The following is a 14,647-nucleotide window of genomic DNA, read 5'->3' as shown; positions in this document are numbered from 1 at the left end:
CGCACACAAGGCCAACCTCGGCACCCACTTCATACATAGTGCAATCATCAATCATCAATCATCAATGAACACCTACCTAAGTACATACGGCTCTCGTTGTGATTCAGATTCATTCCACTTCAATAGATCTTCGCCATAGTCTAGATAGGCTGCATGCGAAACAAAACAGGAAGATCTCTCTCTCTCTCCCCACTTCAATAGCACACCCACTTCCATTCCACCAATACCTATGGCAGCACCTCGAGAATAATCACTATGTAGTTACGAAGCCAAAACTCCAACCGGCCACAGGATCTGGCTGTGCTTATATACATGTTAGTGCCGGGAGAACCATCCGCACCATCCGCCCCCTCATGCTGGGCACGTGTAGAAAGAAACAAGGCCGAGTGATAGTTACGTCCGAAAGCTCGCGGGGATACTCAGAATTGCCATCACCGAGGTTCCAGTGGTTTCAGTCAAGGAATCTCACTCACCGTCGATTCCCGACTTTTGGGTGAAGGGCCGATTCAACATGTAGGTATCAGTGGTTACCGCGTAGCAAGAGATGCTGCGTGGATGGAAGTTGCGTTAGTTACCCATGGTTTGGATGTATCATGTCCCGAGACATCTGGGACTTGTTGGTGGAGATGCCAGAATGGGGTTGCACGGTTTTCTACGGCGCGACGACGTATCACGGTACCAGTATGCCGAACATCGAATATCACCCACGCCTTTCACCCTTGGCGACGATTGCCACGGTTCTCTATTCTCTTCTTCCCAAAAACCTCCTCCGCCAGCCAACCCCCTCATCTTGGCGTCAAACTAACCAACAAATGCTCGACAGAGCAATGCACATGTGCGGTATCCAGCATTTCCAGGGTAACCGCCCTATCCACCAGTTCGGCATCAAACCTCCTCAGCACCTCAACAACGCCCTTCGCGATCTCCATGAGCGCGAGATTCTTGCCAACACACATCCTGCTGCTATTGGCGAATCCAAACGTGAACATCATATTATCCATATCCTTTGCGCGCTCGCCGTCGAGCGGCAGCCAGCGCTCGGGCCGGAACTCCTCGGCGTCGGGACCGAAGGCGTCAACGTTGCGGTTGGAGACGTACGCTGGGACGCCGACGGTGGTGCCTGCGGGCACGAATACGCCGGGGATGATCTCGTACCCGCCTGTGCCGTTGTCGGCGACGATGCGCGGCCATGGGCAGATGAACGCTGGGTAGAGGCGGAGGGATTCGCGGATTACGGCGTTGAGGTAGGGCATGGCCAGGGCTTCTTGGAACTTGACGGGCGAGGAGAGAGAGCTGGAGGTTATCTCCACGAGCAGCTTGCGGTGCACTGACGGGTGCTTGAGAACGTTGTAGAGGGAGGCGGTGAGCCCGATCGAGGTGCTGTGCGAGGCCGCGATGTGCACCGACATCATCTCGTTGATGGCGTAGCTGCGCGCGTATACTGGGTCAACGTCTCGGAGCGTTGACATGAGACCGTGGACGAGGGTTGATGTATTATCAATGGCGGCGCCTGAGATGATACTGGAAACAGCAGCTTGTGCTCGCTGCGGGAGTTTGTTAGCAGCAGTTTTTCGGCGTCAGAGGAAGGCTCGTACATTGTTCATGTCCACGAAACCGCCCTTATATTCGGTGTCCGGCTTGCGAAGGGCCAGCAGAGCCGTGAGTTTCTGGGTTAGGTTGATCAGGAGCGTCGAGGGAGCGGTGATTCCTATTGCCACGAAACCTGCCTGCGTTGGGTGAGTTATGCCTCCAGCCTCACCGTAATGAGCTTGGACTCACGTCTATGGTCTTGATATAATCATCCACATCCTCTCCTCGTTCAATGAATCCTTTGCGGCTTCCATATGACACAAGCTCGCCTGGTCGTGTCAGTTGACAGGACACCGATGGACAACCCACGGGAAACTCACTGACGTCCAGGGTAAGATACTGGGTCCACAGGCCTAGATCGACGGTCCCCAACTTCCCCAGTTTATTGACCCAGTCGGTAACAGCCTCGTCAATAGCCTCCTCATACGGCAAAAGTTTCTGCACGGTAAGCTGCTCATATCATCAGCAAGTCCCTTTGCCCCACGAAACCCCACAGTCAGCACCCACCAACGGCTTCATCCGCTTCTTTACGATTCTATGTTCCTCTGGATCCCTAATCACCAGCATGACCTCGGCGCCACCTGGAGGCTGCGGGAAGACATTATACCAGCTTGCCTTCCTGAACTCTTCGTTCCCCCTAGCTCCGTAGATCGCGGGGAGACATCTGGGATCCGCAAACGACAAGCTATTGGGGCCGTCCCGGTATACCGGACCGTACCGCTTGTGTCGAGCCAAGTCGTTCGTGTGGCATTTGCCCGTGTACACGCTATAGGATTTCCAGAGGTCTGTAAGGCTGGCGAGGACTGTGGATGGGTTAGTTCTGCTGTCGAGTATGGCGAGAGGGAAGCTCACAAGGTCCCGGGAATCTGCTGAGCGGGTGGAAGTACCGCTGGCGCACAATATATCCTCCCAGCGCGAGCAGTAGCAATGCCAGCGCATGGCTGGGTGTCGGGAGTATCGCACTCAGCGCCATTGCGAAGTTCTAATGCCGACTGACAAGACGGAAGCGGTGGTGTGCTGAGGCCGGTGAGAACTCGCGCTTCGATTGCTGTCTCGTGTCGTGGGGGTTGCGCGAAGTATCCGCTCTCTGCTGACGAGTTGAGTACCGGTGCTCTTGAGACGACGTGGGACACACGGTACGATACTCCGGATGGCGAGCCGGGAGGAGGCGGAGGGGAGGTTCTCATATATGTAGTGGAATTTGCACATACAGCAATTGAGTAGTACCTGCAGGTTTCCATGCGGATGCGAAATCCCCGACATTGCAATTGGAGGACCGCACAGATAAGGCAGGACCAAACACATCCATAGCAGCACCTACTTACTTGAGTAAGTAAGCAAGTACCCAAGGATCCGATTCCATGTGCCAGACTCCCAAGCGACCGATGCTGGAGCGAGGGTCAGCGCCGTTTGCGGGTATTGTACCAGTCGGTAGGCAAAAGCGCCGGCTCAAGTGGGAAGACTGCGGGCGTGTTCGCCATGCAGGACTCTCTCCGGAGTGGTTCCGCAGCAAAACGGAAGAGCACGAGGAGTTGATAGGGGAAGGCGAGGGGAGACTGAGACGCCTTTTTCTGCATGGACGAGGTACGTTCTGCGTTCTGCGCTCTGTACTCTGCACTCTGTGTTCCAGGGTCTCGGGCAGAGGCCTCTCTACGCATGCCACGCGTACCACAGCGGACTGCGGAGTAATCGATAATGGTGTTGGCCCAATGCGTCTATTCACCCGCGCTTCCGTTGATAAGAGCGGAAGCACCGGTAGGCGATACCTACGGAAGCCTCGGCCACATAGGTACCTGCTTCGCTTGACATGGAAAAGTGCATGTGGAGGAGGGAGGGAGGCTGTTTCAGACGGTGTTTTGGCAGAGAGCGAGAGTATGTGCACAAGCCGCAAGTAATTGACAGCCATTTGATCGATATTTCTAGCGGCCTCGGGCTTTGTTTGTTTCGTCATAATACATTCGGCCCTTTGTCCAAATACCTACCAGATACGCCCTGTCTGCCATCTGGATAACCAAGTACGGTGTACTCTAGCTCGAGGCAGCCGCTCACTTCCCGGCCCTCCGTCTAGGCAGCCAAAAGACAACCAAGAAGAGAACACAAGGAAGGAGAATGGAAAGACAAAAGCCTGAAGCTAGTTTCTCCATGACCGCTCACACGTGGCCATTCGCGATCGAAGAAATCCCGAGTGATAGTGCATATATGCATCGGAACTCGCCGTCACGTTACACGGGCTTCATCTTGCGACTATGACGCAAACAAATCCCCACACAGGCAAGCACAAGCAAAGCATCCCTCTGAAGTCCTCGACAACACCCACCAACCGAGTTCAAAGCACGCACCGTTAACACCCTCCCACCCACCATGTTTCGTTTCGTATGGGCCTCCGTCGTCCCCCTCCCACGAATGCGATGAGTGCCTTCTCGCTGACCGTCGCAATGTCTACGTCGTAGCACAAAACCCTCGACGTCCTGACGCTGTTCCACTCGCCGTCGAACCCGCAGTCGGCCAAGGTTCTGAACCTCCTCAAGTCCGCGTCCGCGCATGCCACCGACAGCAGCATCACTGGCAAAAACCCTACCGCATCGTTCGAGCTCGATGTCATCGAAGCTCCCACCGTTCCGACTCCCGACCAGCTTCGGTCCATCCTCGAGTTCATCGGCCCGAACAAGATCGGCGACATCGTGAAGGGCGCCAAGAGTGAGAGCGAGGCTGTAAGGATGCTGAAGCAGGGTGGAGAGGTCAGCAGCGAGAAAGTTCTGCGCCCGCTGTTGGTTGATTGGAACAATGGCCGCGTAGGTATGTTCTGAGCATGGTCGGCGTTGCGCTTCCACGAGCAAAGGCTAACTGCTGGTACGTGAAACTATAGTCCTTGGAGGTGATGAGAAAGCTATTCAGAAGCTAGTAGAAACCCTTCCCAAGTGAATATGAATTCTTGCAGAATAGAGTAGATTAGAGCTACATGGCTGGAACGGTTGCAATGTTGAGAGATGCATCCCTCTAACCAAGTAACCAACCTTTCACGTGAAGTATTCATCGGTGCCCATCTGATAAAGACCTCTTTGGGTATCGCTCCGGCTTATCTGATATGATTATCAAAGCTCGGGATTACTTGGGCGGGCGTGTCGTTTCGGCACGACTGCGTGCTCCCGGCGCCTGTTGCTGTGACAACCTTAGCGTTGCTTCTTTGCCTGACCTCCGACAGAGGAGCTGCTCTCACTCTCTCTCTCTTACTCCACTACACACACACCTGCTCACACCTCTCCACGCTCAACACAACTAAACCTCTCCGATACCACTTCGAACCGACTTCAAATCCACACCCGAACCTAGTCCTTGAACAGAGCAACATCCTGCCTCGCTCACCTGTTTCACCCTCTCAATCGTACTCCCCTCGCGGGTCAATATCTTCGACGCGACGGCTCCACTACTCCTCCTCCCCCTCCTCCTCCTCCTTCTCCTCCTCGGCCTCCCCCACCCGAGCGCGTCTCCCAAGACTGTTTCAGCCATGTCGCTCGCCGAGCAATTTGATGTCCTCGAAGTCATAGGTATTGCTGCTACTCTTCCCAATCGCACTGGGCAGCGCGCTAACCCAAAGAACCAGGACGTGGATCATTCGGCTTGGTCCACAGGGTGCGCCGGAAGCGCGATGGAAAAGTACGGACGCCCCTCACGATCGCGGTTGGTTTCGCATACTAATATGCCTCATAGATACTCGTCCGGAAAACCGTCTTCTACGGCGACATGAAGGACAAAGACAGACAGCAATTGACGGCGGAGTGTGGGATCCTTTCCCAAGTGAAACATCCGAATGTCGTCGAGTACTTTGATCGGGAGCATGATAAAGTCAACGCCACACTAAACCTGTAAGTATACTGTTGGTGGAAGGGGGATAGGGGAGCGCGGAGGACAGGGCTGACGGTTTGTGTGCGGCAGGTATATGGAGTACTGCGGGAATGGCGATCTTGGACACACCATCAAGCAGTGTCGCCGCGAATCAACGCTACTACCCGAACCGATTATTTGGACTTGGTTTACACAGATTGTCCTTGCGCTTTATCGGTGTCACAACGGGGTCAATCCACCCGAACTCGGAACCGTAAGCAACAATGCCCCGCATGCCCCGGTTCCATCGGACAGGCGGGCTCTCAAGATATTACATCGCGATTTGAAGCCTGGGAACAGTATGGCTCCTTGATGTGCTCTTGCGAAGACGGGCCACTAATATGTTCTTGCAGTTTTCCTAGGAGAGGGTGGAGATGTCAAGTTGGGCGACTTTGGCCTTTCAAAGATGATGGCCCCAGAACAACAGCTAGCGAACACGTACGTCGGTACACCCTACTACATGTCACCGGAGCTGGTTAGCGAGCAGCCTTACACGCATAAGTCGGACATATGGTCGCTCGGTTGCATCATCTATGAGCTCTGTTCCCTTGCGCCGCCGTTCGACGGTAGGAATATTTATTCCCTATGCGACAGAATCAAAAATGGACAGTACACACCTATACCAAAGAGCTATTCTTCAACCTTGAAGAACGTTATCGATCTGTGTCTTCAGGTGGATCCTCGAAAGAGGCCGGACACGAACGAACTTCTCGACATGGAAATTTTCAGGGTCATGCGGAAAGAGAGGGAATTGGTTCTCATTCGGCGGGAGTTGAAGAGTATCGAGGAGCAACTACAAGCGAGAGAGGATTCTATCCAGCAAAGGGAATCGCAGCTACAAAAGGATGTGGAGGATATGCGGGAAGCCCTGGTGCACCGCGAGCATCAAATGTGGGAGGAAATCGATGCTTCGCTGCGGGCGCAGTGGGAGGTTCTGGCAGCCAATGAGATCAAGCGGCATGTTGAAATTGAAGAGGCCAGACTGCAGTCCGAGTATGACGCCCGCCTTCAGGTGGAATTGGAGGCCCGCCTTCAGGTGGAATTGGAGGCCCGGCTCAACATCGAGTTACAGAGGAAGATTCGGGAATATGATCTTGTACCACGAAGTCAACGGGAGTCGTATTCTCCACCCACCACCACCTCGGCAGATTCGTCTGGGTCGTCATCCATCTTTTCGAACCAACATGATTCCCCACCGCAAAACCACCGCCGGGCACCTATTTTGATGCCCGACTCCCCCGCAGATGTCACGATGGCGTCCCCTTCCGCTTGGAACACCCCTGGAAACCGTCGCCACTACCACATGTCCGGAGAACCCCCAAAGTTCGGCCAGATGTTGCCCGATAGCGAGCCGAGAACGAGACCGGGTAGTACGGCAAACGTGCTAACATCGCCCACTCAAAGCCGCGCATCCTCCGCCGCTCAAATGCTCGACAATCCTCCACGACTCGAACCCACCGGTGGCTTCACACAACTCAGACGCCCGGCAATAGCATCGACTGGTTCGCCTTCCCGGGCTGCTTCTTCCCGCCGGGGTATCCAACGGGCAGAAACGACCGGACAGTTGCCTTCGAACAGGAGGGATTCAAATGGCAGCGGCAGTAGAGCCGGCAGTTCTGAAGGGACAGCGGGCGAAGCCAGAGGGAGGAGCATCATCGAGATCGGAAAGTCGAGACGCCTGGCACCAGCGCCCAAGTGGGACCCCAGCTCGGAGGACGCGCCGAGTCCGTTCCGGAAAGTAAATACTAGGAGAATGAGATCATAGTCGTCCTTCTTGCTTGTAGAAGTTCTCTACGCACATTCGTCTCAACCTCATACATACCCCATATCCTTTTTTTCTTCTCTCTCTTTTTGGCTTTGCTTGGCTTTACTTATCCTACCCATTGCTGACATTCTTGTACCTATTCATTACACCACCAGTCATACATACATGCATACCCACATCATGACTTCATGGGAGTTCGGTGTATCACTACGTTACTACCTCATCATTTTTTTCTTTTCTTTTCTTTGTTTTGGAGTTGGTTTTGTTGCGGTTTTCGGGCTTTGCTTTCGCAGGTTTTTTGGTTTTGGATTCCTATTGTTTCTTTTCGGTTTTGGATTCCTTTTTATTCCTTATTTTGTCTTATCGGCTTTGGATTCCTTCTGTTTCTGTTTGGTTTTTGGCTTTTGGCTTTTGGATTCCTTGTTTCTTTCGATTATACATATTGTTGGGAGGTTTCGTTTTGGATTGTGGATTGTGTTGTGTATTTTCTTTTTGGGTTCGGGGTTTTAGGATTGGCAGGATTAGAGTACCCGGATGATGAGCATTCCTAAGTACTTCTTGGACAGATAAACGTCCGAATAAACAATAAACACAGCTTCTAAACTATGGCCAGTCCGTTTTGGATATGTGATAAGTGATGGGTTCTGTTGGGGTTGGGAGTGCGGGAACTAGGGGAGTGGGAGGACAGGATTTCTTGGGGTCAGGACTTCAAGCTTCGACTCTTGCCAGGGGGTTTCTGGGATTCTGATTCTCAAGTCTCGGGGATACTTGGTTATCAAGGTAAACGGCTACTGGTAGATATTGTCGAAATGACTCCGGTACTCCAGGTCGGTATCGATGAACACGGAAGTAGTCTTTGTGTGTACCATACCTAGCCATACCGTCTTCCCCACTCTCCCACTCTCCCACTTCTCCAGATGGCTACTTCTCTGGATGGTTAAATGCCGCTACACTTCCTTCCCGTCGTGTCTACTCTGAAGCAGGAAGAAGGGCTATGTACCTGCGCAGTCCTATAATCTATTGCCACGTGGATGATGGATCCGCCGGCGATGTCGATGATTCGCACAGCGGTCACTCGGTCACTCGGCCACCGTGTCGACAGTCGCGCAGACTGCTGACCGGCCAGTACTCTACTATATCCTGGCACAAAGAGGTACGGAGTATTGTAAGGAGAGGGATCGTGATCACGCCACGGGTAGTGGTGGAGGGTGAGTGGTGGATACTGGGCGTGTCTACAGTCTACTTGGAAGAAAAAGAAATCGTAAAGCTCCAGTTTCGTCACGTCAAAGCGAAATCCCAGCATCCAACCCAGCGATACAATTCCATTATCATTGACTTTTGTTGCGCCCGAAAATGCCCCGTTCCCGTGCCCGTTCCCACTGCCCTGCCCCCACTGCCCCGTCTAGTCGTCGTGTCGTCTCATCGTCTATTTCTTCATCAAGAGGTAAATGTGCTCGTGCTTGAACGAGCTCAACCTCTTGTGCGGGCCCTCGATGAAAAGCAGCAGGCCCCCGAAGCTAGCGTAGACCTTTCTGTTCACGACCCCCTATTAGCCCCGCTCTCCCCCTCCCCCCCGCCCACCCAGTATGACAATCACTTACATCAAATCCCCCGCCCCCTCCTCGAACCTATACATCTTCCCGTAGCAGACGTAATCATACTGATCGGCAAGACTCGCCTCCGCGTTTCTGGGTGCATCTCTCCAGCCTCCCTTCGCGGCCTCGCTTTCTTTGCTAACGATCGTGCCGTCAAGGTTCAGGGTCGACGCGATGCTCAGCTGAATAGTCTCGTCAACGGATATGGGGTAGATCTCGCTGTTGATGTCCAATGTGAACTTGAGGTCTTCGCGGATTCCGGTTATGCGACAGACGCGGTCGTATTTTTGAGAGTTTACGGAGGTGATCCGGAAGGTGCTGTCTAGGAGGAGCGCGTCGGTCCTGGAGGCGGCGCGGGGGGTTAGTGGGGTGGGGCAAGGTGGGGCGCAGGGGACGGGGACGTACGACATGGTTCTTAGTGGATGGGGGGAGATGCGGGGTGGCGGAGGTGGTGCGGGGTAGTGTGGTGACTCGGTGGTGGTGGTGGTCGTTCAAAGGGTTGTATGAGTCGCGCGTTCGTGTGTTCGTCTGTTGGTTGACGTTGAAGTTGAATTAAGGTGTGTTGGGTGTGTAGGGTCGGGTCTTGAGTTCCTGCATGCCTGCCAAGAACTTTACTTTACTTTACTTCCCTTGCCTTCCCGCCTACCGCCAGCACCCGAACGAAACGAAGAATGAGCAAGTGTTTCGGATTTAGATGTCACGGGGCCCGGTACCGGTATGGCATTCACATTGTTGCAGCAGAGGACAAGTGTGAGAACATTCTATGTATCAGGTATCATACCGTACCGAGTGCTGAAACTGAAACAAGAGAGACCCGCTGCTATGTCTATAGGCACGTTATTGCATTCTGCCGCATCTCGAACAGAACAGAACAAGCAGCGCTCCGAAATTCCATCCCCACCACCCCCACAAAAAAAAAAAAGAACAGCATCTTCCTTTCTCGCTCGCCATACAGTACAATACTTGGTACATCAATACAGACAGAATCCACACCCAAAATAAAACTCCTCAGCCTTCCGCCGCCTCCCTATTAACGAAAAAATCGAAGTAAACAACCAAGGAACTAACCCAGTAGTCCCGATAATACACGAAGAGAAGTCGCCACCCGTAACGTGAACACATTTAGGAAACCCCAGAACCAAGGAAAAAGAAAGTAAGTAAGGCAAACTGGTATCTGTAACTTCAACAATAGAAAGGAGAAACCCAAGGAAAAAAAAGAAAGGTATCAATGGTACTAAAACACAAACAAGAATGAAATAAGTATGAAATGATAGTAGTAGCCGTGAATCATCAGACAGAAATGTTGGGGTGAGTGCTATGTGCTCTTAGTGGACACTACAGCTGTAGGAGTGCCCGCCGCCGAATTGGGGTCGACCATTCGCAGCTGCCGCAATATCTCCTCGAGGGAGTTCGCTCTCTGGAGCTCCGTTTGTCTCTGGTCATTGCCAACGGTGCCACGGATGACAGCAATCAACGCCTTCTCCAGCATTCTGTTCTTTCTTTCCACGGCTTCAATTCGGAGTTGCATCTCTTCCTCGGTCTTGTAGCTGCCTCTGGTGGACGGAGGAGGAGGAGGTAATGGTTTCGATCCTGCTGTCGATGGCGTAGGTGACTTTCGAGGGGGCTTCGGCGGGGAATTCGGAGGGGTTGGTACTCTGGCTACCCATCCCTTGAGGGATTGGCTGTTCTCTAGCGGTACCGGTGCTTTGAAAGGTGCCGATTTGTTTTTGGGTGACGGGGTTGGTAACGGCTGAGGCGCTTCATGTGGCGGGGTATTGGTTCTGTCGCTGCCGAGGGTGTAGACACTTTCCTGGTCGACGACTATCTGGCGACGTAATTTCACTTGTTGCATATCCCTGGCTTTCTTAGCCCTGACCTTCTGTTCGCGGGTCATGCCGTCGTGCTGAAGTCTGTCGAAATCCTCTCCTGGTAAACGGTGGTTGTAGATGCTGCTTCCCCTCAACGATGCCGTTGCCGTTGCCGAGACAAACGACCTGGGCGTAGTAGCATTCACGATCGAGCCGCGGCTTTCCGGAAGAGCCGGCAGGCCTCGTGCAGGAGGAGGGCCAGGCCGCGGGGGTGCCCTTTTGGACGCTTTACGGTGCGGATGAATGACGTTGCCATCGGCATCCAGCAACTCGTCGCCCGTTGCCGAGTACACCGATGACCGCGAGGATCCTCTCGATGTTCGCCGTAAACTGGATGACCGTTTCCGGACCTTGATGGGCGCCTTGTTCTGCGGGCTCGAGAGATAGCAATACGAATCGCTGCGACGTCTGGGTACAGCCTCTGACGACGGAGTCTTCTGATATGCGGTAGGTTTTAACCGATCGTTATTACCACCGGCCGCTTCGGTTGGGGCTGGCGCATGATTCGTTTCTCTATTGGGATGGAGGTCAAAGTCGGCGTTGCAGCTCTGGGAATTGAGGTATTTCCGATATATATCCACGGTCTCCGAGTCGAGTGTTTTCGCCGAGGTCGTAGAAGCCCACCGCGCATGGCTTAGGGTGGGTCTTTCCGCGTCGCCCATAGTGGATGGGGGCGGACTGATGATTGTGCTCGGAGCCATCAGGCTCTCACCGAATCCAAAATCGGCGGTAAAATCGGACATTCCGCTAGTGCTGGTCCTATCCGGCAGAGTAGTCCGTGGCTCTGCCTGGTCGTGCGCTCCGTCGTAATCGATCTGTATCTGAAGATAGGGCTTTCCCCACGAGGTCTTTTTAGCAAGGACGGTGGTGGGTAAGACTGGCGACTTGAGCTTGGTTTTCGACGCTGACGGGCGCAAGAAGCTAAAGCCCCTGCGAGACTTGCCGCCGAGAGAAAATAGCTGGTCGTCGGAAGGACTCCTTTTCAGAAACTTCCTAAAGTCCTGGGGACTTGAAGTTCTCAAGAACTCAGCGAGGTCCTGGGTGTCGGTCGCCATATACATATCGCTGTTGTGTAGGGAGCTCTCGGAGCGTGAGTGGGCTGCATGGGCGCGTGACCTCGAATACATGCCATTATCTGGTCGCAGGTGGTTGTTGGGCAAGTCAATCGCGTCCATAAGGCCGTTGCTCAAGTAGCTGTGTTGTGGGAAGTTTGGAGAGGGATACATGGTGTACCGGGTGAACGGTTCTCGGACAAGGGGGACCGGAGGGATCACTGTACACGGGTCAGTCAGTCATGGCCCTATTATAGGTAGGACGGGGTGGCCAGTGGCCACGCATGCAGCAGAATGAAATCATACAAGAATGTGCCAAGTGATATGCGCCGTTGTATGCAATCGTTTGCAGAAGTGTTTTTTTGCGCGACTGTTGAAGGGGGTTGAGAATGGACGAGAGATATGGGCGATGCAGCGCCACTCGGATGAACTGCACGCAAGATACGATTGGAATACACTACCAGAGGCCCCCCTCAGTTTCCTCCAAGAGGCGAGTATGGGTGTGGCTTTTTTTGGACGGAAGAGGGAGCTGGGAACAAGCTCTTGTGCACCGTTTCCGCGAACGCTTCCCGGGAAGCGGATTTCAACGTAAGCGATGTGCAACGCCGCGAACAGGCAGTGGAAGCCACCGACCGACGAATGTCGTGATTTGAAATGCGTCCACTGTAGGGCTCAAGGAGTCGGGCACCTGACGCCACCGGAGAAGGTGGAGGAGGATGAGGAGGAAGAACAGGAGGCAAGGGGTCGGGAGATCGGAGGCGGAATGGGGGGTCCGGGGGGAGGGGATATGGGGCGACTGAGGGCTGCTAAGGTCTCCTACAACGCGACGCGAGGGGGCGGGGCAGAGCTAGAGCAGCTGTTCGTGCTGACAGCGAGCGAAGGCGCAGAGGGGGCGATGGGTGGATAGATGGCCGCGGTGGCAGTAATGAGCGTTGCGATGGTTTTGGAGGAGGCCGCTCCAGGGACGTGGATGGCGAGATGATGGCGAAATTCAGATGCCATCAGAGGAAGGTGAAGCAGTTTAGTTATGTTGCGAAGCCCATAGGACGGTCAGTAACCATGGAAGCCTTCAGGGACACCGATGGTTGCTCCGCGCAGGCTCGAGTAGGGAGGAACGGATGTGGATCCCTTCGGACAGGAGCCAATGGCGGCCACGGGTCTGTTAGAAAAGGGACCTCGGAGGCTTTGCAACTTCAAGGCTCTTGTCGGCATCGCCTAACCAGATGCACCCCAGTGGTGTCCGTGCGCAGCGCAGAACCTGGCAATCTGGATCTTGGGCGTGGCACGTCTGAACACACGCTCGTTGCGCCGGATGCCGTAGTAATGTACGAAGTGTGTGCTATTGCGGGCCTTTTCGGAGGACTCTACTACTGCTCTGTATGCATCTGGCATCGCCGTCCCTGCGGGTCGGCGGAGATGCTGAGACCAGCACGGCAGCGTCAGTCTGGACTCTGGAGGTCGAGGCATATCGAGAGGAGAGAGGTGTTGGTTGGTGTTGGTTAGATGGCGATGGAGGTGAGCACCAACTTCTGCGTGTTTTAGAGTTGGCAAGCAGCCGATTGATACCTACCTATAAGGTGTCGGTGTCAGGACTCAGGCTACTCTAGCTGCATGGCCCGAGTTCTCCTTTCCGGATGAGGGCTGCTGATCATGAGGAAAACCGCAGTTCGACATGAATTCCCGTTGTTTGTCTCACTGAGGGATGACCGTCGACTGCTAGCAGGTAGCGAGTATTCACGAGAGAAGACTGCATTCCCGGCAGAACCAGTTGGACAACTTCATGGCTGCGATGCCGAGTCTTCACGAGACAAAACACCATCACCGGCAGGAATTAGTCGGACAAGTACACTCCATCACCGGTAGGAATCAGTCGGACAAGTCCGTGACGCCGATGCCGACAGCCACCAGAATACGCCTCTGGACCGTAACCTAAGGTAGTTACGTGGTCGGAGCGGAGATCACGACCATCAGCTGGATCCCCAATCGAAGTGCGGCTTTAGGGGACACGCGATAGCTGTACCGGGCAAGAATCTACACTCCGTCCGGTACTGCAGCTGAGAGGAAGATGCCCTGCATAAGTAAGTAGATATCCAGTAACTATATCCAGATTCCAATGCCAAACAACATTCGCATCGTAGGATTACATGTCCCTCCTTCATTACTCGGCAAGCAGTTTCAGCCCTCCTACCTATTTAGGGATGAATGTGTATATATCAGCAAGGAATCGTACGAGGCTCTGATGGTCCGTGTGGCGGAGAAATGCCTGGTTCACGATACCTAGGTTCGTTGACATCTCCATAACGTAAGCATGTCTGGTTCACGATATGCTGACATCTCCATAAGCATGCCTGTCCGTCCCAAAGTGCATATACAGAGGCAAACCGACGTCGTGCCTCCTGCTGGACTTCAGCAGCGGCACTTGATCGCGACGCCAAAAGGAATCACGGCTTCTTCACGAAATTGTGCGGAGATCTCCTCTAGCCAGATGCAGTGCATTCCCCCTAGTCCAACGCTCTGCCAAGGGCTTGACCGATGGCCTTCCCGACCCGCGATATATCTCGCGGCGGCGGGGATGATCTTTTTGCACTTGCGCAATCACTTCAGGAATCAGTAGGCACTTTCCGTTGCGCTGTAACTATTCCTCCCCCACTCTCCGAGCCTACAATGCAGATCGCAGCGAGGACCTCCACGTCCCGAGGCTTCGACTCAGATCCAGCTGTTCGTCCGGAGGGCCGTCGACCCGACGCCTGCAAAGTCCAACAAAACAAACGACACCCCCCCTACCGGTCCGGTAGTTAAGTCTCGACCACGAATGCAAACATCTACGTACCTACGCGGAACCGTGTCACGACGAGTCGGCTCTCATGCTCTTCAGCCACTGGTGTTTGACTCACC

The 14,647-nt window shown here is 53.9% G+C and overlaps 6 protein-coding genes across 6 annotated transcripts; 3 read left to right on the top strand and 3 right to left on the bottom strand.

The window, feature by feature from the left end:
* Window positions 1–704: 704 nt before the first annotated feature.
* On the bottom strand, window positions 705–2,737 carry BZA05DRAFT_137745 (cytochrome P450). The gene is made up of 6 exons (XM_051478865.1): window positions 2,443–2,737; window positions 2,098–2,393; window positions 1,911–2,040; window positions 1,780–1,859; window positions 1,596–1,727; window positions 705–1,544 (listed from the first exon to the last, which is right to left on the bottom strand). The coding sequence occupies exons 1-6, from the start codon at window positions 2,561–2,563 to the stop codon at window positions 786–788; spliced, it is 1,518 nt and encodes a 505-aa protein (XP_051336697.1). The 5' UTR covers window positions 2,564–2,737; the 3' UTR covers window positions 705–785.
* A 1,060-nt stretch (window positions 2,738–3,797) lies between these two features.
* Window positions 3,798–4,656, top strand: BZA05DRAFT_406849 (thioredoxin-like protein). Its single transcript, XM_051484561.1, has 3 exons — window positions 3,798–3,963; window positions 4,041–4,386; window positions 4,457–4,656. The coding sequence occupies exons 1-3, from the start codon at window positions 3,952–3,954 to the stop codon at window positions 4,510–4,512; spliced, it is 414 nt and encodes a 137-aa protein (XP_051336696.1). The 5' UTR covers window positions 3,798–3,951; the 3' UTR covers window positions 4,513–4,656.
* A 352-nt stretch (window positions 4,657–5,008) lies between these two features.
* Window positions 5,009–7,331, top strand: BZA05DRAFT_137700 (kinase-like domain-containing protein). The gene is made up of 5 exons (XM_051478863.1): window positions 5,009–5,135; window positions 5,192–5,244; window positions 5,299–5,453; window positions 5,524–5,771; window positions 5,826–7,331. Exons 1-5 carry the CDS (start codon window positions 5,096–5,098, stop codon window positions 7,235–7,237), a joined length of 1,908 nt encoding a protein of 635 aa, XP_051336695.1. The 5' UTR covers window positions 5,009–5,095; the 3' UTR covers window positions 7,238–7,331.
* BZA05DRAFT_137701 (uncharacterized protein) lies at window positions 7,332–7,837 on the top strand. Its single transcript, XM_051478864.1, has one exon. It carries the CDS (start codon window positions 7,426–7,428, stop codon window positions 7,786–7,788), a length of 363 nt encoding a protein of 120 aa, XP_051336694.1. The 5' UTR covers window positions 7,332–7,425; the 3' UTR covers window positions 7,789–7,837.
* A 630-nt stretch (window positions 7,838–8,467) lies between these two features.
* Window positions 8,468–9,479, bottom strand: BZA05DRAFT_357447 (uncharacterized protein). Its single transcript, XM_051481433.1, has 3 exons — window positions 9,238–9,479; window positions 8,839–9,174; window positions 8,468–8,769 (listed from the first exon to the last, which is right to left on the bottom strand). The coding sequence occupies exons 1-3, from the start codon at window positions 9,240–9,242 to the stop codon at window positions 8,664–8,666; spliced, it is 447 nt and encodes a 148-aa protein (XP_051336693.1). The 5' UTR covers window positions 9,243–9,479; the 3' UTR covers window positions 8,468–8,663.
* A 511-nt stretch (window positions 9,480–9,990) lies between these two features.
* BZA05DRAFT_137663 (uncharacterized protein) lies at window positions 9,991–12,370 on the bottom strand. The gene is made up of 2 exons (XM_051478862.1): window positions 12,059–12,370; window positions 9,991–11,973 (listed from the first exon to the last, which is right to left on the bottom strand). Exon 2 carries the CDS (start codon window positions 11,924–11,926, stop codon window positions 10,148–10,150), a length of 1,779 nt encoding a protein of 592 aa, XP_051336692.1. The 5' UTR covers window positions 11,927–11,973; window positions 12,059–12,370; the 3' UTR covers window positions 9,991–10,147.
* Window positions 12,371–14,647: the final 2,277 nt, after the last annotated feature.

Source organism: Tricharina praecox (genome assembly GCF_024521635.1).
Source record: "Tricharina praecox strain CBS 144465 chromosome Unknown BZA05scaffold_24, whole genome shotgun sequence".
Classification (NCBI taxonomy): Eukaryota; Fungi; Ascomycota; class Pezizomycetes; order Pezizales; family Pyronemataceae; genus Tricharina; species Tricharina praecox.
The sequence above is the reverse complement of the archived record's forward strand: the minus strand, read 5'-3'. Positions and strand labels throughout refer to the sequence as shown.

Bases quoted from the DNA above. Each gene is read 5' to 3' on its own strand.
- BZA05DRAFT_137745 (XM_051478865.1), bottom strand. From the start codon at position 2,563: ATGGCGCTGAGTGCGATACTCCCGACACCCAGCCATGCGCTGGCATTG. The intron at 2,041-2,097 runs GTGGGTGCTGAC...TGATATGAGCAG, and splicing joins AGAAGCGGATGAAGCCGTTG to CTTACCGTGCAGAAACTTTT. The intron at 1,860-1,910 runs GTGAGTTTCCCG...TGACACGACCAG, and splicing joins GTATCTTACCCTGGACGTCA to GCGAGCTTGTGTCATATGGA.
- BZA05DRAFT_406849 (XM_051484561.1), top strand. The intron at 4,387-4,456 runs GTATGTTCTGAG...GTGAAACTATAG, and splicing joins TTGGAACAATGGCCGCGTAG to TCCTTGGAGGTGATGAGAAA.
- BZA05DRAFT_137700 (XM_051478863.1), top strand. From the start codon at position 5,096: ATGTCGCTCGCCGAGCAATTTGATGTCCTCGAAGTCATAG. The intron at 5,245-5,298 runs GTACGGACGCCC...TATGCCTCATAG, and splicing joins GCCGGAAGCGCGATGGAAAA to ATACTCGTCCGGAAAACCGT. The intron at 5,454-5,523 runs GTAAGTATACTG...TGTGTGCGGCAG, and splicing joins GTCAACGCCACACTAAACCT to GTATATGGAGTACTGCGGGA.
- BZA05DRAFT_137701 (XM_051478864.1), top strand. From the start codon at position 7,426: ATGGGAGTTCGGTGTATCACTACGTTACTACCTCATCATTTTTTTCTT.
- BZA05DRAFT_357447 (XM_051481433.1), bottom strand. The intron at 8,770-8,838 runs GTAAGTGATTGT...GGTCGTGAACAG, and splicing joins GAGGGGGCGGGGGATTTGAT to AAAGGTCTACGCTAGCTTCG.
- BZA05DRAFT_137663 (XM_051478862.1), bottom strand. From the start codon at position 11,926: ATGTATCCCTCTCCAAACTTCCCACAACACAGCTACTTGAGCAACGGC.